This window comes from Alosa alosa, chromosome 11, assembly GCF_017589495.1.
Source record: "Alosa alosa isolate M-15738 ecotype Scorff River chromosome 11, AALO_Geno_1.1, whole genome shotgun sequence".
NCBI classification, from domain to species: Eukaryota; Metazoa; Chordata; class Actinopteri; order Clupeiformes; family Clupeidae; genus Alosa; species Alosa alosa.
Window position 1 is genome coordinate 9,410,258 of NC_063199.1, and position 21,591 is coordinate 9,431,848.

The 21,591-nt window shown below is 45.5% G+C and overlaps 1 protein-coding gene across 1 annotated transcript in view; it reads right to left on the reverse strand.

Annotated features, from left to right (window-relative positions):
* The window catches only part of LOC125303419 (doublecortin domain-containing protein 1-like), a 73,743-nt gene extending 55,608 nt beyond the window's left edge, over positions 1 to 18,135 (reverse strand). Inside the window, exons 1-7 of the mRNA XM_048257178.1 lie at positions 17,983 to 18,135; positions 15,814 to 15,885; positions 15,518 to 15,641; positions 15,005 to 15,167; positions 8,184 to 8,410; positions 6,245 to 6,338; positions 862 to 1,028 (exon numbers count right to left, since the gene is read on the reverse strand). Coding sequence (XP_048113135.1) covers positions 862 to 1,028; positions 6,245 to 6,338; positions 8,184 to 8,410; positions 15,005 to 15,167; positions 15,518 to 15,641; positions 15,814 to 15,885; positions 17,983 to 18,104 — 969 coding nt within the window. The 5' untranslated portion in view covers positions 18,105 to 18,135. The remainder of the gene's footprint in view (positions 1 to 861; positions 1,029 to 6,244; positions 6,339 to 8,183; positions 8,411 to 15,004; positions 15,168 to 15,517; positions 15,642 to 15,813; positions 15,886 to 17,982) is intronic.
* Between the last annotated feature and the right edge of the window lie 3,456 nt (positions 18,136 to 21,591).

The window sequence follows — 21,591 nt, forward strand, 5'->3', positions numbered from 1 at the left end:
TTGCTCATAAACATCTGACCTTCTAACTTTGCATCCACCTAGTCTGATGACTCAAATGAAATAACGAATTCCGAATGCAAGCCAAGTGCATTTCTACAGTGCTGAATATTTGGTGCCCGGGGCTTTCAATGAACAGTGCAGCCCTTCCACGTCCAGAGCAGACTAACATAATAACAGCATTGGGGGTGGCAGAGGAGTCTGTGAACGGCTGAGGAAGCTAATTTAAAATGCATTTAATTTACATTCGGAAATAAATTATTTTGCCCTGACCTTTTTGTGAACCCAGTCTGTGCCAAAATGATCTAAAAGCCAATAACAGTTGACAGCATCAACAACTGAAGTGGAAGAAGCTCTTAAAAAGGAAGAAGAAAAAAAAATGTTTAACCTCTTGCAATCACAGGTACTGTATTCCATAGAATGCAAGCTGGCACTTGCTTAAGTGTAGGGAAGGGGAGGGTGGGTGGGGTGGGCTATGGAAGTTCTCTGTGCCAATCCATTAAAGCACTGCCTGGTATATTGACAGAAAACCACACTGTAGCCGTGGCATGTAGCTTACGCACAGCAATACTCCAGCAGACAGCAGACACCAGGTTTTATGCATGCCTGAAGGTTAACAGGCACTAATACAGCTGTCAATCCCAGGCAAACACGAACGCAAACACTTATCCCTTTCCCTCAGATTCAAATTGAAAGTTGTCTTGCATGCAGCTTCTCAACAGCTATGGCAGTGCTACAGCTACAGCTCCCTCATATGCAGTGATGATACAGTAATATATTTACATTTCGACTACTTTCTTTCTTTCCATTTCTCTTTCTTTCTCCCACTCTACGATCACTCACTCTATGAATGGATGGACTCACCTGCTCCAGGTGTTGCCTGCTGACTCCCAGCCTCTGCCTCAGGGCCTTCGCCGTGTCCCTCACGTAGGTCTGGGCTCCGGCCGCACTGAACGCCTCGCCCCTGGACGCCCACAAAGGGCCACGCACCGGGGCCCCAGAGCCCAGCAGGCAGCCGTCCAGCTGGGGGACTGCATCAGGAACCAGGGAGAGAGAGAGAGAGAGAGACACCCATGGGTGAGCACACTCAGCCCTTGCTCTCGGCTCCCACTCCCCATCACTCCAAAGCTAAAACACAGCTAAGCACATCCAAACTGTGCAACTGGCAACAGCTCCCAGTCCACAGGCGTCCCTGGCCGAGTGGCGGGCCTGCAGGAGGGAAGAATCGACAGATCATTTTGGAAAGCACAGCGGCAAGCCTCCCCCAATCTGCGGCATGCCTCGTGGCCACCATCAGTGGCAGAGGAGTGTGTGTGAGAAGTGTGTGTATATATATGTAGGCCCCCCCAACTGTAGGACTCGCGGGCACACCTGAATGGGCTCGAAGTGTGCCTAACTAGCTGCACACAGTGTCATGGTGTGCACTGATTGCCTTATCTTCTCATTTATCACAGATGAATTGGAACCAGCCTTGCTGAAAGCTCCTTTCATTGTTGGTGGATGAGGACCGTGTGAAGCTCGGTGAGCTGCGGAACAAGGGGCCTTCTGGCAAAGAAGCGAGAGAGAGGAAAGGTGAGTGAAGCTAAAGAAGAGTGTGTGTGTGTGTGTGTGTGTGTGTGTGTGTGTGTGTGTGTGTGTGTGTGTGTGTGTGTGTGTGTGTGTGTGTGTGTGTGTCTTCATCTGTATGTCTGGGTATGTTTGTGTGCATGTATGTGTGTGTGAGAGTGTGTGAAAGCGACAGAGATTGAAAGATGGGGCGAGAAGGTGAGAGAACAAGATGGAGAGAGAGAGAGAAAGAGAGGGATAGATAGATAGACGATAGATAAGAATAAAGCAGGGGTGAAAGGATAGGATTATGTCAGCCTGACGAGTTACGGAGTGGAATCCCAAAAGGTAACAATGAACCATGATGCTTAACAACAAGCTTCACACAAACCAAGCGTGGGACCAAGTGAGCGTGTTTTTTCCGCCAAGTCAACCCCCCGCCTGGCCCACAAGCGATCGTCTGGATTGATGGGGGGATGGTGGAGGGGAAGGGGGTTATCATGTAAGGGAAGTCTTCCAGAGGATGTGCCGCATTGGCATGAGCTTTGTGGAATCGCGTACGGAATAATTATTGTGAGTGAATCAGAGCCGCAGGATGGGAAAAGAGAGAAAGGACGTGGAATGTGATTACCTGGGCGAAAAGTGTTGTCGAAGCACAATTCCAGCATCACACACATACACATGCACTCTCTCTCTCTCTCTCTCTCTCTCTCTCTCTCACACACACACACACACACACACATATACCGGTACACACAAATTTACACAAACATTAACATCCACACAGACACCAACAAGCTCGTCTGACAGCTGCCTCCATCACACCCCGCGTGTGCGGCTTCTTTGCAAGGGGCTGGTGAGGGCTGGCGAGAAGGGCCCTCAGGTGCTTGTTTTTTTTTTTTTTTTTTTTTGAGCGCTTGTTTTCTTAAATATTGATGCCGACTCGAATTTGGATCTCTGGCGAGGACGGGGAGGAGTGACAAGCGGCCGATTGACGTACTTACAACCAATCTTTCACAGCTGTTTTGCTCTCCCGTGATCCCATTACATTGACAGCGCTCACCCGGGGGGGGGGGGCTGGCCTGGCTTGCTGTTGCAGAGGAGAGGACAGCACAGCACAACATATCAGAGTGGGTGATTTGCACATTGTAACCTAATGGGACAGAGACACCCACTGGGGGAAAGACTAGAAAAAAATGAGGATGTGGAGGAGGAGGTGGTGGAGATGGAGGGATGAAAGAAGGGAGAGGAACAAGATATTCATCTCAGGAAAGAGGGGAGAGAGACAGAGGTTGCAAACAGTGTGAATGCCTTTAAAATGCTAACATGGGGTGTGTGGACTTAGGGTCTGAATAGACACTGTGCTTCTCAATAAGCATCCCCTAATTCTCTCTCTCTCTCTCTCTGTTTCACTCACACACACACACACAATCCCTCTCTTTGCTTTATGGAATGCCTCACAGGCCGTGCTTTCCTTTAAATTGAGGGAAATAGCTGTGCATTAAATATGCAGGCTGATCTTCTGCTTGAGCGAGTGAACTGAAAACGATGTGAATTCTTAATGCCTTGCCACCTCTATTCGCGCCTGCTGATTGATAACTTGCAACTATATCTACTCTTCTCTCCATGAAATTTGGTGCTAGATTCAGCGTGTAGTCTGCTAGCACATGTGTGTGTGTGTGTGTGTGTGTGTGTGTGTGTGTGTGTGTGTGTGTGTGTGTGTGTGTGTGTGTGTGTGTGTGTGTGAGAGAGAGAGAGAGAGAGAGAGAGAGAGAGAGAGAAAGTATATGTATGCCACTTGTGCAGGTGTGCACGGCGGAGGGAGTGTATGTTAAAGTAGGAGTGTGTCCTCCCACCCCCTGTGAGAGCAAGTGTATTTGTATGTGTATGTGTGTATGTGTATGAGTGTTTGTGTGTGTGTGTGTGTGTGTGTGTGTGTGTGTGTGTGTGTGTGTGTGTGTGTGTGTGTGTGTGTGCTTGGTGTCTGTCTGTCTGTTTGTGTGTGTGTGTGTGTGTATGTGTGTGTGTGTCTGTGTTTGTGAGTGGTGCAGGCTGTGTTCATCAGTGTTCGGGTTAAATTGAGAGTGAAGGGGTCTGCCGTGCTGGGGGGTGGGCCCAGCCTCTGAGCAGCGTGGCCACTAAAGGAGACATTCAGACTCACTCGTCTGATCACACGCTCCCTGAACCCCAATGGGGACCCAAATGACTAGGGAGGTATGGGCCTTTTCCAAACATATTTATATCTTTTACCCTGACAAATCCACTCAAACACACCGGCTGGGTTGAGCTTTACTGGGGGCCTCTCTGTTGGCTATGAGTTATGAGTCTTCATAGCAGTGACATAAGACGGCCATACGGACTTCCCTTCCCCTTACACATAATGGCTGAAAGTGTCAGTGTACATATAGTATAGGATATTGTATACAGTAGCATGTAGCTTTACATTATCATGCCTCACATTCTCCAATTCACACACCAATGTCGGAGGCTGCCATGCAAGGCGCCAACCAGCTCATTGGGAGCCCTGGGGTTAAGTGTCTTGCTCAAGGACACTTCGACAGAAGGAGTTGGGCTCGAACCAGCCACCTTCCAGTTACTGGACGACTCCTCTACCTCCTGAGCCATTGGCACATGTGGCATGGTCTCATTTTTTGTCAACTGTTGGTCTTGGTCTTTGAAGTTTATGTTGGTAACAGTAGTCTTTGTTGTACTTGGGTAATACAGTAGAAGAGATGTTTTTTTTTATAAATAAAAGAAAACAAGTCTTTGTGTTAAATTTCTCTCACTGTCTCTAATTGTATTGATGTCTCTGTTCTCTCTCTCTCTCTCTCTCGCTCTCTCTGTCTCTCTCTCTCTTTGTGTGAGTGGCACTCGTGCAAGGATATTCTGTGGCCCGGTGCTCATTTCAAATGTCCAAGGGACGTGCTTGTGTGGAGTGGTAAAAAGAGAGTGTGAACCAGTGTGAAGACCAGAGCAGGTGACAGCCGGCAATTACACAGAGGACTTCGAGCCAAGGCGCAAGCCGCACAAGTGTGTGTGTGTGTGTGATACAGAGAGAGAGAGAGGGAGAGAGAGAACGTGTGAGTGTGCACATATGATGGTGGCGTGTTTGTGTGTGTGTGTGTGTGTGTGTGTGTGTAAAAGCCCAGAGGGGGACAGCCACAGTCAATAATCACGTTCGCACTCTGATGCGGAGCAGCTCGCGCCGGGCCGGCCGTGAGAGACGGCCCCCTCTGCCCGCCCCGCTGTGGGGGGCTGGAGGGTGGGGTAACAGAGGGTCGGGAGAGGAGGGGGGTGGCGGAGGTGTCAGCAGGGCTGAGAAGAAGCCCTACTGGGCCTCACACCCACCATAGAGGAGCCCCCCACACACACCCATCACCCTTTGTCACACCGCATGTCTATCGTTTGCAGTGTCTGGGTTGTGACGGCTAATTTCTGTGTTTGTTTGTGGGGTGTGACTGCATGTCTCGTCATTTGGGACTGTAATGATTTGTTGTGTTTGTTTTAATGACATATTTTCAATTGGAGATGTCAGATGCTACGACTGTGTGGAACTTCCCACCATATATGCATGCTGTAGCATCCCGATGTAAACACAGACAAGGATTATGCTGAGAACACAAACCTCTCTTCAGGAACGCAATTCTGCGTACAACCCTCAGTTATTTTAGTAAGGCTGTGATGCATTATAAAGATGCATTCTGATTTATGTGTGCGAGAGAGATGGAGAGATTGTAAGTGTAGGTGTGTGTATGTTAGAGAGAGAAAGACTGGGTGAGATGTGTAGCGCAAAGATGAGATGTATGTGTGCGTGTGTGTGTGTGTGTGTGTGTGTGTGTGTGTGTGTGTATGTATGTGTATGTGTATGTGTATGTGTATGTGTATGTGTATGTGTGTGTGTGTGCATGCTTGAAAGAGAGAGCGAGACTGAGTGAGATTGGCCAAGTGTGTGTGTGTGTGTTTGTGTTTGTGTGTTGGCCCTTGTGTTTGCACGTGTGACTGTACAAGCGTCTTGTGTTTCGGGGGAGTGTGAGTGACGAATTGTCTGTCAGCCTGAGTTACGGCGTGCCACGTCGCATTACCCCGGCCGCTGCGAGGGGGGGACACGTCCCCCCCGCCCCCCACTCCTATTCCCCCCCCCGCCGTCTCCGCAACTCACACCCAGGGTGCCGGCAGGGCCCTGAGAGAACGCAGCCAGGCCTGCCCGCCCGCCCACACACCTCTGCCAGCCTCTTAGGGACAAGACAGAGAGAGAGAGAGAGATGGGGAGAGAGAGAGAGAGAGAAACCAACAGAGAGAGAGGGGGGATGGTGCCAAGCATGTGGAAACTGTCCATTCCAGGCTGGCCATCTCCCTTGGTGACTGTCAGTTCAGTATCACACAGGCTCATCCGCACTGACACCCCACAGCCCACTGCTCTCTCCAGCGCTCCTCTCCGCTACTCAAGTCCACTCATTTACATCCGAGGGGCCGCGAGGACCGCTCTGACACGTCACTTAATAGACATCACTTGCAGGGTTTCTGAAATTCACCTGGCACAGTTAGCTGCCAGAGATGCTCACTTTCTGATCTTGCTTACCAGACAGCAGACACTGGTGACATTAATACTTTTTAAGTCCACGGCAATGTAAGCGTTTGCCTGCTTTCTGTATACAGTATGTATTTATTGCAAACTCAAACTCGTAAAAAATACACTACATACCAATGTCAAGGTCTTCGACAACTTTTCCATTCCAGTTAAACACAATCTTTGCAGAGGTAGTGAGATGCAACTTCTCAGTGCACACATCCAGGAACTAAATTACATGGGAGAGAGAAAGAGAGAGGGAGAAAAAGAGGAATGGAGAGAGAGAGAGATAGACAAAGAGAGAGAGAGAGTATCAGAGAATATCTTTAAGTTGGGGACCAGTGCATACAGGGCAGTAACAGTAAGATGCATGAGTCTGGTAACATGGCTGCTGCTCAGGCACACAAACTCAACCGGGACACAGGGAGCAACAGAGACCGAGACCTCTGATCAGCCATGCAGCCTCTCTTCAGCCCCACAGAGAAGATGGCACCAAGAGAAAAGGGCAATGAAACAATGCACAAAATTGTTATTGGTGTCAGCGATGTGCTCTCTGTTTCAACTTTCTGCTCCACATCATTCCAATATCCATAATTGCTTTTGAGCTTGTACAAGAGAGCGATCCCAGATCTTTGTTTTGACACCCATGCCAATATAAGGAATGACATTTTACAGATGTACTGTTTTTTTCTTACTCTCGCCTTGAACAGAGAGGCACATATCAAGTTGGCTTTTGCTGCTGCAGTGACGAACACTGTGCAATTAGATATCAATGGGAAGTGTGATTGTAGCAGGCTCTGTCAAGGCAGTAGGGGGGATCTGCACCAAAGGTGTGGAGCAAACTCTCCAAGGGCTTGTGCAGGAGTGGACCTGAAAATTGACTGGCAAAGACAGGAGAGCGGGTGTGAAAGACTGTCAAGCACTTCAGCTCTCACAGGAGAACTGAATACTTTGAGCATGCATACCTTCACAGTGGTATGGCTGTATGGTATGGCTGTAAGGCAGTTCATGCATTTCAGTCATCAATCCAATGAATACCTTTACACTTCTTTTTTTTATTTTTTTGACAACAATTATATTCAATAATTTCAAATAGCAACTCTAGTGAATCAATTATGAAATTATCAACCGTTGTAAATTAATAATGAAATCTGCATGCATACATAAGCTCTCTCTGTCACACACACACACACACACACACACACACACACACACACACACACACACATGCACACACACACACACTTTCTTAGTTCCAGCTGGATTCCCTTGGTCAGGTTGCAGACACCGATTAGGCTAGCAGTGCGTTTTGCACCCAGTGGAGGGAGAAAAGGACAGGAAGCCGATCACCCTCTGAAATTCAGCACGGCCATGCGAGGCCGAGGACCTGAGACTCAGAGTGTGTGTGTGTGTGTGGAGGGTGGGGGGTCACACCTCACAGATCAAAGCATATCAGATGGGCCGGAGCAGCCGAGGTCAAAGCCTCTTCACGGTTTCACTGGAATATTAAATCAGCTTTGGTCCGGCCCGTCGGACACACACACACACACACACACACACATACTCGAGAGAGAGGGCGCGAGCAGACAGGTCTGTTCCAGGCCAGCGAGCGGCAGGCCCGGCCTCGCTTGACCCACACCTCCACAGGAAGCGCTCTCATGTCGCTCCAACAACGATCTAACTAACCGTATCACCCCCTCGCTCTCTCCTTTACTCTCACTCTCCCAGCCATCATGAGATCACCCTCCTCTCACATGCAGCGATGCAAAGACTTCTGCAGAGGAGATGGGAACATCATGCACTCTGTGGGTCATGTGAGACATATGCTGGAGGTAATGAAAAATCTTTTTAACCTGTCAAACTCACATGTACTTCTGGCTTGCTGTAGGTACAGGGGAATGAGCAATAATGCAACATTATCTTATAAATACATTATAATTTTGGCTCCTTTTATCCAAAGACTTCAGAACAGAACAGGACATACCATAGCACAAGATAACACAAAATTTCATCTTAAAATAGACCCTGGTGCGGTATAGCGTGGTGCGATGTGATGCGGGGCTTCTTACTATACCTGCTCCAGACTCTGTGTGGTGGTGGTGGTGGAGACCTCGCGGCCGTCTCTACCGGCGCCATTCTTGAAGATGAGCACCCGCTGAGCGGTGGGCAGCGCCTGGCACAGGCGTCCAAGGGCACGGCGCGAGAGCCCACTGGCCCTGGTGCCCCCACGCTGATGGCCGTCCCCAGACTGGACCAGCCCACGCAGCGTCCAGCTCCTCTCCCTGTTCACAGACAGATGGGCTGGGAGAGGGAGAGAGAGAGAGAGAGAGAGAGAGAGAGAGAGAGTCAGAGAGAGGGGCGGGCAGGGGGGAAGAGAGAGACGGGTAAAGTTTTTTTTGGCTTCCAAAAGACAGAGGTACTCCCTCTCCCTCTCCCTCGGTGGATCCTTCTTTATTCTGTATTAAGTCCAGACCCACGCAGACACAGACACTCACACAAACACACTATACAATCCCCCGTACACACACGCACAGATAAAGTCTCTCTTCACATATTCTCTCTCTCTGTCCCATGCTGTCCTCTCACACACACACACATACACACACACGAATTGCAGAGACTTGGCTGTCGGCTCCCACTAAGCTAAACAGAAGCTACGGCAAGCTGGCCTCTCTGAAAGGCCCCATAAATCACCTAGTCCTGATGGCAGCAGATGCCGGGAAGGGGGGGTCGTGAGGGGGTAATACCACAATTTAGCCATAATTAAAACTCACCTTAGCATGCCTCTGCCACTAATCAAATGATTATTTCCCTCTGATTCAATATTGTGTTTTTCCAGGGGCGCTCTCCCCCCTAAGGCATCTTACACCACCACCGCCCAACCACCGCCAACCTCAACACACCAACCTCAACTCCCCCGACCCTTCCTTCTTCTTCCCAGCATCCACCGTGTTTGTGGAATCATCTCACATGATTACCTAAACAAACCAACCCTGCTGGAGATTAGTTAATTCTTTGTTAATAAATAAATAAATATAATAATAATATAATAAAATAAATAAATATTGTATAGATATATCTATATATATATTGATTATTTTGTACCATGATCACATTTGTGATGTCCTCTCCCAAAATAATATCTACATTTCTACATTTTAGAACAAATAGGAACATATCAACATTAAGAACCAAAGAGACAGTACAGCACCATCTCACACATTCTGGTGGAGATAAAAAAAGCATGCCATAAAACAGCACTGAAAACAGTTCTGTTTTGAACAACCTCCTAATACTTTTTGATGGTTGACTAGAACAAAAATATTCATCTGAGCACATGCTGGAGCTAAGTGATGCAGCACCGGGCTTGTACGAGAGGTGTGAGGGTGGCCCTAGGGCCTCTTGTTGAGTGAGAAGGAGGGCCGGAATTAATAACTTGGCATGACTATCATGTGACAGACAGAGCATTCAGAACGGCATTATGAGCAGTCCATTTGCTCCGCCAATCACCCTGTCAGAGTGCACAGGCTGGGCAGGGGAGAGAGGGGGGGAGGGAGGAGTGGCCACATTCTTCAGCTGCTTTCCCAGGTGAGCTTTGGCCAGCCCCTATGCAAGACAGGTATGAGCCTTTTTCTCACACGACGCTAATATGCATAATATACACACATAGACTGACACACAAGTATGTGGATACACACACAGATGCAAAAAACGCAGATACTCACACAACACACACACACACACAAACGCACACACACACACACACACACACACACACACACACACACACACACACACACACACACACACTCCAACATAGAAACAGAAAAGCAAACAGATACATACAGTACTAAGCAAAAACACATAAGCAACAAAAAAATAAACACGTAACGACAACAATAAAAAAAAACTAAGAAACAAAAAATAAGACATAAACACAAACACACATACGTCGCCATTTACTGCATATGTACATGTAATATGCACACAGTAACAAAACTTACTGGCTAATGAATAGTCACATTTCACAAACACATAAGGCATATCAGTGTTTCCCACAGAATTAAATTCTATTTGTGGTGGTAGGTTTGCAGAATTAACTTGAATGCAACAGTTTTTAACAAATTAGCGCAGCGTGGTTATAATGCTAACCAGATTTAAGCACAATTTAGCACAACCTGGAAAATCATTGTGTGGTGGTCAATGTTAATATTGTGGTGGGCGGCCACAAATAAGTCAATGTATGGGAAACACTGCATATGCATACAAACACATGCTCAACATAACCCTTAAAAAACATTTGCACTGCTTTACATTCGGTCAGCCTACACAATTTAGACATCTAATCTTTCATAACAAGTCATAGCAACCCTCCTATAGCAATCCTGTGAAAGGAAGTGATAGTTCACTTGGATCTGGCACAAGAAATGGTGTGTTCAGACCACAATCCCTGCCACACAGGTGCTTCATTTACTAAACCAACAGTCAAAACATTTCAAAATATTTGGAGTCACACTTCAGATTTATTCCACACGGAGTCATTAGAAGAACATTTGGATTAGAAGATTAAAGTGCCGATCCAGGAGGTAGTAAACCAGTGTGAACCTGCAGGAACTTTTTCCACTCAGCTGCTAACACAACTGAATTCTGAATAACTTTTATTGTATTCTGAATGTCCTTTTTTTGAACAGTTAAAAAAGTGATTTACCTTGTTTTTTTTAATAAACTTGTGTTAAAGGCGAAGAAGAGGAGGCAGTACAGTGCAATTTCACGCCACATGAGCACTTCAGCTCATCTCTGAGTACAGTTACATAAAAAGAAAGAGAGAGAGAGAGAGAGAGAGAGAGAGAGAGAGAGAGTGCGGAACATTCTGGAGAACATCAGCCGTGCGAGGTGAGCTGTGCCATGCTTCATTTAACAGCGGTGCCTTGGATCCTCGCTGAAGTACAGAAAATGACAGAGCAATTAAGGCCGTGCCTATGCGTGACGCAGGGAGGTGTTAGCGTGTTAGCACGCTACCTGGCCCCCTATCTCCCCCAATACTGCCGCTGCCCCACCACCGAGAGGAGTCAGTGGTTTGGGGAGATGTAAATATCTGCCGCCGTCCACCCACGGACCAGCTGACACCTCCCCCCTCGCTGCCCCCTCCTCCTCCTCCTCCTCCTCCGACTCCGTTCGCACCTCTCCCGTGTCAATCACGGGCCTTCGCAACACATCAGCTCGGCAGCCAAACAGTGGAAAACTCTCAGTGACAGCTCCGACTCCGCTCTCACATCCGCACATCTCACACCTGTGGCTCGTCTCACAGCTTCACTTTAAAGGTTTAGGAGGAGGGCCACAACACACATGCACACATACACACACACACACACACACACACACACACACACACACACACACACACAAATAGGGGTGAACGATTATGGAAAATAATATAATTGTGATTGCGATGCGATATGCGATCATTTTTAAGCTCTTTATCTTCTGTCTTATTCAACAAATACAAGCAATATATCATTCTATAGTATGACCAACAAAAAAATGAAACATAAACTGTTCTTTCCTGGAGCCCAGGCCTATGTTATAATGGCATTAGGTCATTGAATAAGATTGATGAATGAAATATTTTTTTATTTAACTATTTTAATCACATTAGTAGGCCTATATTTGTTGAACTTCCAGCCTTGTAAACATTTAATGATTCTTATACGTTTCTATTTTGTTTCTATTTCATGTTGATATGATCTTCGTTAGTTAAGTTAGGCCTACATGCAGTGGCACAGACACGGCTTCGCCGAATGACCGTTCAGCTCGGTGTTAAAGGAGAATTCCGGTGTGATATTGACCTAAAGTGTATTGAAACATGATACAGAGTGTGAACGTATGTCTCATAGCCCATCTCGGCTTGTCCCCTGCACTCCAAAAATCTGGCACTAGTTAGCCGATGCTACCAACAGCTTTTTCAATAGTGGTGTTGTTGGATTAGATTCCAAAATTTTAGGAAATGCATGGATTCCAGTTGCTGCTACTGGAAGAAACTGGAATCCATGCATTTCCACTGAATTATTTTTGAATCTGATCCCTTTATCATACCTGTTCATTCTCACTGCTGCTCGAATTTATCGTGACTAAATTCAAGATGGCTGCAAACGCTTAAACTTCGTGGAAGATACTGTCTGTATAAATCGCCTTGTAAGTAAACTACCAGTGCTTTTCAAAGTTCTCAATGTCTCGCTTTAAATGTCAGGGCCCTCGAAGTCTACCAATGAAGTGTGGAGATACATTGAGCCCTCGTAAATGGGTGTAAAACAGTGATTTATTTGCATGGTTAGCCCGGCGCCGAAGCACCACTATTGAAAAAGCTGTTGGTAGCATCGGGCAACTAGCCAGATTTTGGAGTGCAGGGGACAAGCCGAGATGGGCTATGAGACATACGTTCACACTCGGTATCATGTTTCAATACACTTTAGGTCAATATCACACCGGAATTCTCCTTTAACTAAAGGTTAGCATCATCAATACTGCAGCGCAATAAGCATGCATGCAAATTAACTAGTTTGTTCATATCACAACAAAGCCAATCGCGGAGACAAAACTCTTTAAATAGGCAAAGTTATCAGCAGTTGGCAGCATGTATGTAGCCTAAGAGCCTTAGCTGGTAAGCTCATGTTAGAACACCTGTTTTGTTGGTGGTTAGCTGTGTCAACTACTCGCGGATAACATTATGCATTAATTCATTCCCTTGGATATCGCAAATGCCCCCACTGTCACTGTACTCCAGTAAACAAAGTCCCCAGTGCACATGTGAATGGCTGCTGTGCAGCCTAAACAGTCGTAAAGTTTTAATCGTCACCTGGACAAGTTAACGAAGTTCCCAGCCAGAGTTGAAGCACAGGGTAATTAGGAACTAGAACCAGGGACATGGTACTGTAGGTTCAAGCAAAAGGTAATGAAGAGGTTTATTTTTAACCAAAGTAGCTCTACTGATAAGACCTTTTTTGACACTGTTAACTGGTCCTCTTGTTTACGTTTTTTGCTTCTTCAATGGTCTGTGTGAAGAGTCAGTGGTGCAATGCTTTGGCGACGTCACATATTGCGAAGTAATCGCAGCCTTTGCGGTTAGAAAATCGCGTTTCATCATATCGCGATATTATCGCAAATGCAATAAATCATTCAGCCCTGTACACACGCACACATACAAATAATGGTTGCTGATGTGTTGAATTTTGGCTTCCCCTTTATTGTTGCTTTTCCTTGTCTTTTGTTTCAAACCAGTGTGCTCTTGTTTCATTGTTTGAGTCTGTCTGGTAGCCTAGTGTCTTGCAAATCTCATTCATCTTTCACTCAAGGTTCAAATATATTTTCCAGGACAGAGAAGTGTGAAGTACAGTACATGGTTCTCGTGGCGATCTTCTCAACAACAACAATAACCACTAAACGAATAAAAACAAAGTAAGTCAACCCACAGAGAATAAACAGACAAAAGTCATAATGTAGTGAAGTGAAGTGTCATTTAAGAAAATAATTCAATGTGGATGCATTACTGAGAATACAGTGTCAGCAGACCAGGAAGGAACTTTTTTCAAGGTGATTCATGGTAATTGCTCATGATCATTTTGTGGGAGCTCTTTGTAATATGCTAGATTATCAGTCATTCTCCATAAATAGCTGTATCATATTTTTCTACCATTCATTTTTCTACTATTTATCGACATTTTTGTAGTAGACACTACATATTACATGAAATTAAATATGTATAATACTTGTATGAGTTTGTGTAGGGGTGTGTGTGTGTGTGTGTGTGTGTGTGTGTGTGTATGTATGCGTGAGTGCGCACGCGGCGCATGCGCGGCGCAGGTTTGTGAGTGTGTATGCGTGTGTGTGCGCGCGTTTTGTGTGTGTTAATGCAGGTAAAGCGCGTCGCGTGAGTTTAACATGCACATGGATGTTCATATATTTACTGTGCACATATGCGTGCGTTTGTGTGTACAGCGCACACTTGTATAAGCTCTGTTTGCGTTTCCCTTAGAGGTGTGTGCTAATTCAGTGCCGGGGCCGTTCACCTCCTCTGGGCTCGGCCCGGCCCATGCAGAACCACCTCGCGGCCTCCAGGTCTCGGCAGACAGGCCCCCATCTGCCACCTGCTCCACTCCCCCTGTCCCAGTGACAACTGTCGGGCCACGGCAAAGATTGATTATCAGTCAAAACCCATCGCGCCACACCAGATTTTCGCTGGGTTAAGCTTGCTGATCCAGCAAAGAGGCTGTGCCGAGCTTCGCCGGGGCCTGCCAACGGCAGCGCCGCACCGCGCCGGGCTCCTGCGCACCCCACTCCGCAGAACAGCCATGCGTGTCGCCATGAAACCCAGCCAAGGAAACACAGCTGCAGCACAGAAGTTCCGGGCCGTTTCTTGGCGCATGACAAAGGCCTCATAAATAAACTTAGCTGTTGGATGGCACAGTTTTTTTCCCTCTCCCCTCCAACAGACTCTCTCCAGGGCCAGGACAAATAGCACATGAACATTTACTATGGCTGAAAAAGCTTGCTTTTGTCATCGAAATGAGAGTAACATCTCAATATGGCAACAGCAGTGAATTACAGTAAACAGCAGGGAAATCCTTTTCTACTATATATTTCTCATTTGTGCCAATCTGAAGTATTTTTATTGAAGATTTTACACTAAATGTATGAACTTCTGTTGAAAAACATATTTTTAACTGAACTCTCCAAGATTCATAACAAACTAGTATTTTGCTTTCCTCATTAACTATATAAAATACTAAAGGTCTAGCTTTACCATCCAAAAAAAAAACCTGCTTAAGAGTGCTACGGCCTTAATCAAAATGACAAGCGTAACCCCTGTGCTTTCAGCTAAACTTTGGCCACAAGCTTTACCTCTGATCTCTGCCAGTGGATCCACAAATGCCTCTCCCGTGGAGATGAAGACGTCGGCGTCCTGAGGGATGTCTTCAGGTGCGTGGGCCTCCGTGCCATCTGCCAGGAAGACTCGCCTGGCCGCCGAGTTCAGTCGCAGCTTCAGTGTACAGTCCTCCAGCAGCTGCAGCAAAAGCCAGACAAAGCTCACAAAATAGGGTTTGACCCATGGAGGCATAATACATATGTATGTCTGACATGGATATTAAGGTCAGATCTTCGAATGGGTAAAAAGTTCTAGACAGAGGTGTGTAGATGATAAACTATATTAGCATGCAATATGGGAGACTATTCTAAAGAGCACATGCTCTATAAGAGAAATTACAGTCAGAACAGAATGTACAGCCAGTATTTATCATAATAAATCATGAGTCTTTCATGCTAAGAACCCTCATTGTAGCCAGGCTATATAGGCAGATCATTTGTCTTCACACTGCATTTTGCATAAATAAATGGCAATACACTGATAATGACCGTTGCGATGTTGGAAGCAGTGACTTTAGTAAAGGTCACTCTCGAGCCATTCTTGTAGGCAGTGACTCTGATCCTCTGAGGCTGGCGCAGATACACAGGAGGTTCCTCACAGGGCTTGGAGAACCTTTACGCCAGAGAGGAATGAAAACATCAACAGAGGCTTTCTGATAATACAGCATAGATGCAGGGGATCACATCATGTCAAAACTGTTTGAAGAGTGATAAAGGAGGAAGTAATGCCATCTACGAGTGAATATGATTGGTGTGTTCAGTAATGACAAAGGTGAGTTCTGTACCTGTGTTTAGAGGCAGGGGCACTAACAGGCCTGTGCTTGTTGACCTTGCTTGCATACGGAGAGGAAAACTTCCTAGGAAGAGAAGGACAGAAATGTTTGGTTTGGTAAGAAACACGATCAAATTTCTTGACATTGATTATTGTCAAGATCAACATTAAGCCTAAAGTGTATGTATTGGTTGTGGTTAGTGAGGTTCCCCCACTTTGAGTGTCTAGAAAAGCGATATATGAATGTAACGTGTTGTTTTTGTATGCTTAGTCCAAAGGCTTTTCAAAACACAAAAACACAACTTTAGCAGCACTTTCAGTGCAATAAAAAGGATTTCTCACATCTTATATTTTTAGATATTTTGAACTCACTTTTTGTGTCACTAAATGTATATAAGCCAAGCAAACACTGTGTAGTCTTACCCTTTGTAGTCACATACACACTCTAACTGTAAGAATGAAATGAACCCCAATGTGACTGTCAAACATCAGAGGGAACCGATTTGTAAAAATTCAAATGTTAAGCAGTGGCTGTTTACACGCAAACAACCTGCACAGCAGTAGAAAACGCCAATGCACACAAAGTTGAGGCTGACGCCTAGAGTGGCCATTTAGCCAGCGTCGACAGCTCCTCCATTGTGAGGCTGCCAGCCCCATTGATAAACAAAATAAAAAATCCATGTGCGTGAAAGGACATCTTCCAGGGCTAAAGAGGTGCTGTAAGCGCCGCGGGCCTGCGTCGGGAGCCCCACTGGTGGTGAATTCACCCCGCGAATAATGACAGCTAGCGGGGCGCTGCCGGTGCCGGTGGCTTCGTGCCAAACTCCTGTCGGTCAAAACCCCAGCTCCTGACCCCCTTTTTGTGGCTGTGTGCACTGCCAAAGAAGGGGGAGAGGAGGGGGAAGGGGAGGTGGATTGTTGGGGATTTCGCAGGGGAGGTGTGGGACAACGTGGGGCTTCGGGTTCCTTAATCTGCCCATCGCTCACGTGCGTCGCTTTCTCAACGCGCCGTCACAGGTGCTTGTGCGCCGACGACCCCACACTTCTGTGTTGTGCTCCTGCGTCTCACACTGGGGGGGAAGTGTGTTTGATTTTGTACCGCAAAAAGGGGTCCCCTTCTAACACAGGCAGGTCCCCTGAAGACAGCATTGGCAGCCATTCAGCAACCCCCAAATTCCTCTCCCTGCTGGATGTCGCATAGGGACAAGACATAGAGACTGTTTTTCTTCTTTCTCTTTTTTGTATCCCCCACTCCCCTTGATATTCCTTTTTTTCTATTTTCCCCCTTTCTCTTTCCTCTTTTTGTTTGTCACATCTTCTTTCTGGAGTCGGCGAGGGCACAGCGATCGGGCTAGGTTTGGAGGGCAAGCTCCTTGGTGAGATACAATGGATAAAGCTTCTTGAATTACAAATGACTGGTCCTCATGTTGCATAAAGGGTTTTCTCAATGGTCCATTCAGGTGTTGATCTTCACTCCAAGGCTCTCGGAGCTGCATGGGCTGAGGTACTCAAGCTCCACCCTGAGCCTAACTCCAGCAATTTCCAAAAGGGGAGCAATGACCATATTAACAAATGCTTTGAGTGTTCTCACTTTCTTTTCATTTTCTTTTCCATGCAAACAGCATTTTAAGAGTCTCAGGTAAAGTCATGTTTTAAACCTGATAAAAAGAGCTACTGTACAATTCAGTTTTAGAACCTACTTTCAATCTCACTCACTATTTCACACCCACAGCATTTCAACCCTCCACGGGACACAAACCCATTGTCCAAATATGGACAAGAAAGCTAATTAGTCACGGATCTTGTTTTCGTTGGTGGCATGACTAAAGTTATGTACATGTGTGAAGTTAATTATGCACAACTCTTCATTCGCCAACTCTGTTACACATACACATTCCTGAATTTCCCCTTGGGGATCAATAAAGTATCTATCTATCTATCTACATGCAATTCATCCAGCTTGTCTCGACCCACTAGCTCTCGGCTGTAGCTTTATCAACATGTATTGTGAATTAATTGTCCCAAAACCTTTCGTTGGATCAAGAACAATATGACAGGGACTCTCATTTTGAAAACTGTAAATGTTGTACTGTTATAATGGCATAGATGTTAAAGAAGATGCACACACACAATCTTTACAGATACATCAGTGTAAGTGTAGACATGGCAACGCTTGCATTACCTGGGCAGGGTGGGTGGAGGTGGGGCTGAGAGCTGTGTGTTGTACTCTTTCATCAACACCTCCTGGAGCGTTGCCCTGCTGCTGCCGCTGCGGCTGCTGCTGCGGCTGGTCAGACTTGCCATGCTGTCGCGCTCTGTCTGGCCACCTTCAGCTGGCTGGCTGGCCACACGCTTGGCCTTCGTTGCTTCACAGAGAGAAAACAAAGCCGCTGTCGGCAGGTGGACAGTTTCAAGTAAACAATGAAGCTGTGCGGCCAAACCTGGAGACAGCTCTCGCCAGGCATCTCCCAGAATGTAGAGCAAGTGACTGAAGATTTAGCTATAAATAAGACACAACTTAGCTTCTCTTAAAGGTTTAAAGTCAGTCCAAAATGGGGCGGCACAACCATGGCATCAGAATTTGCCTATTTATGCACTTCATCATTATCTACAACAGATAACTGGATTTATAAACATATAATTATCTCTACTGACTCTGCAAAAGTCCACATTCAGCCCACACACACACACACACACACACACACACACACACACACATTGGCCTCTGCCAGACAAAAGGCTGGCTGGCGTCTGGTTTCACCGGAGCTTTGGCATGGGCCCTCTTCAGCAGCCCACGCATCTGCTGCTGAAGATGGATACGTTGGTGAGAGGCGCGCGCCAGAGCCTCCCACTCTGGGGAGAGGGTCACATTGAGCCGCACCTGACTTCTCCAGTCCACAAGTTCAGCCCTGTGCTTCTCTCCTAAGGCCTCGCTCTGTGCCCAAGTCCCACTCTAACATTCAGGAAAAGGAGATGGCTGGGATGTGTGATGAGTGGTAAAGGAGGACTCGTTCTACATTCTTTTTGCTCATGTCACTTTCCCTTCTTTGTGGCCTCTCTCTGGCCATAAAGGCTGTAAATGTGTTACAGTTGAGATTCATTGACTGATACATGCTTCCAAGAATGCTTCTAAAAGGTGATAAAATTAAGGGAAATCAGATGGGTTAAATGGGTTGAATGGGACTGGCAGCCCATTTAACCCATCTGAAAAGGAAATAATACATTTGTAATGGAGACAGCTGTGCCTCAGATATAGAAGACTACTAGCTTCTCTTATACAAGTACAAGTGAATACAAAATGGAGTGGTCCCAGGCTGAACCATGTATGTGGTCGGCTATCTGGATCCAGCAGCTTAAAAAATGAACCTATGAACAGAGTCATGGACACCACAGGAAATGAGCATCGTCCAACTTTTTGAGAGCCAAATTTTCAGGGGTGAAATTCATCAGCAGAACCTCTGTAGGTTCTGGTTCACGGCCCAAAGGAACCATGCCAATGTGGTCAACATCACTGAAGTCTGTGCAGAACTTCATGAATTAGACAGAAAGCCTCACCCTGAGTGAATGTTTAATGCATGCGAACGATATCTATACAGCACAGATTAATTTGAAATTAATTAAAACTTTTAAAGAATTAAGGTAGCAATCGTAAACACAAAACTATAAATTGAACATTCCAAACAGAATGTACTTGAGCATGTTAATTAGCATGTGTCAGACCTCATTTGATAATGGAAACATGAATAGGAGAAATACAGTGTTCTGTGTGATGTTTCGATCAGTCATGGATCAGTAAACGTTGGATTTAATGAGAATTTTTAAAAATACACATACCAAGAGTAGCACCACATCACCGATACCTATGATGTATTTAAATGAATTATTTTCAACTTTTACCCATGACTGATTAGAGTTAGCTCTAATTTTCTTCCTTTAATCTCCCTATCAGTAATTAACACTTGACTAATTACATGTTCAGTGCCACAACTAAACTAAAAGTTTTTATTTGTTTTTACTCTCTTGTGAGTCCCTGGTAAAGCAATGCTATCCTAAGGGATTGCGACACCTCTACACTGGAAATATGGAACTTGACAGGTGGGATATAGACTGCCAGCTTGTATTGCTGCCAGCACTTTCCACAGCCACCTGAACAATCTCACTAATCAACACCAACAACCACCACCATAACATATCAGTCCAGGAACTACATCATGCAGAACAGACGAAACATGCAATCAAATTTCTAGGAACTGCTTTCAAACAGGGTAAAACAGGATGGGACATTTAGTAAACAGAGTGTCAAAAGGACCCCTCCAGCCAGGCTTAAATGACACTCATGTTGTTTCATTACATGTTAATTGGTAGTTTTGAATGTCGTTTTGAAGTCAGCACAGTACAATGAATACCCTGACAGAGGACTCTGAATGCTTACTGTGTGTCATGTCAAATGCACTGAGTATCTACTGCAAACAACAAACAGTCATTATCTTTAAGTAATGTATTGTCTGGAAAACACATCTCACGCTAGACCATGTGGCTGACTCTTGAGGAAATAGTATGATAACAATGCGATGCGGGGAGTCTTTTCTGACAAGTTCACAAAACAGCCCTGTAGAGCAGAATTTCACCACATGTTCTATAGGACACAATAATTTAGGCACCACATCAAATTAAGCCAAACTAGTACTATCTTACTTTATATTAATCTATTCATTGAAATAATGAACCACTGTAACTATAAATTCAATATACATTGTACCGCACCTGACCTACTGCGGTGACAATGTTCTATGACTATCAAGATATTTGCATGATAGGTGACTGTGAAAACAGTCAGAACAGAGGCTAAACAGAATATATTCTTCCGATAGTGTCTTTATTGGCAACATTTTCATTTTACTCCACTTACCTAGACTGATAGTAGCAGCTCACTCACACATCACATCTTCTTGTCAGGAAAATGATTTTAAGTTTAATTTGACAAAGTCCTATACATGTGAATATCCACGGTGGCTAGAAAATATACCACTTAACAAATTTGTTAGGCAACAGATCATTATTGCAAGCAGAAAGTGTGCAATTTCCATTGCCAACTTGTGCAGACTAATTAGAGGGAGATGGGTCAAAGAAGGGATGTTTTTGTTTTTGAAAGAGAAATAGCGTTAGTCAAACTTTTAATCAGATGAAGTGTGAATGAGGTTGCTCAGGCTGTCATGTTTTGTTGACTGCCTTCAGTAATGACAATAATTTGTAACTGAAAAAAACTGTAAACAGAACAGCAGTGACTGTGCCAAAGAGTGCAGAACTCACAGAGAAATATGCTCAACAGCAATCAAATCAAGTTTGTGCCAGCGGGATGGGGGCAGATTTAAACACAAAAGATGCCCTGAGCGTAAATGCAAATCGGAGCTTGTCTCTAAAGAATGCAGACCACACATCCTATAGCCTCTGTCTCATTGCATACATCCAAGTTGAGGATATAATTGAAGCCAGTCAATCTGTTACATGTCTAATATAACAGTCGTCAGAATGCTCATTAAAGACTTTGCTAATTAGGTATGAGAGACAGTGGGTAACCTGTTCTGGGTGTGATTCCCCCCTCCTCCCCACCACCACACCCCCTTCTTTGTGATACCCGCCTAAAACCTTCACTGTAATCCCCGACGGAATTAACAAATTATAGCCTTACAACTTCCTTTGCAGTTTTACAGACGCCTCTTTCGTTGTTCACTTAGAGTTTTTATTTTTTTGCCAACTTTTACTTTCACTCCCCTACATTTTAACAGAAATA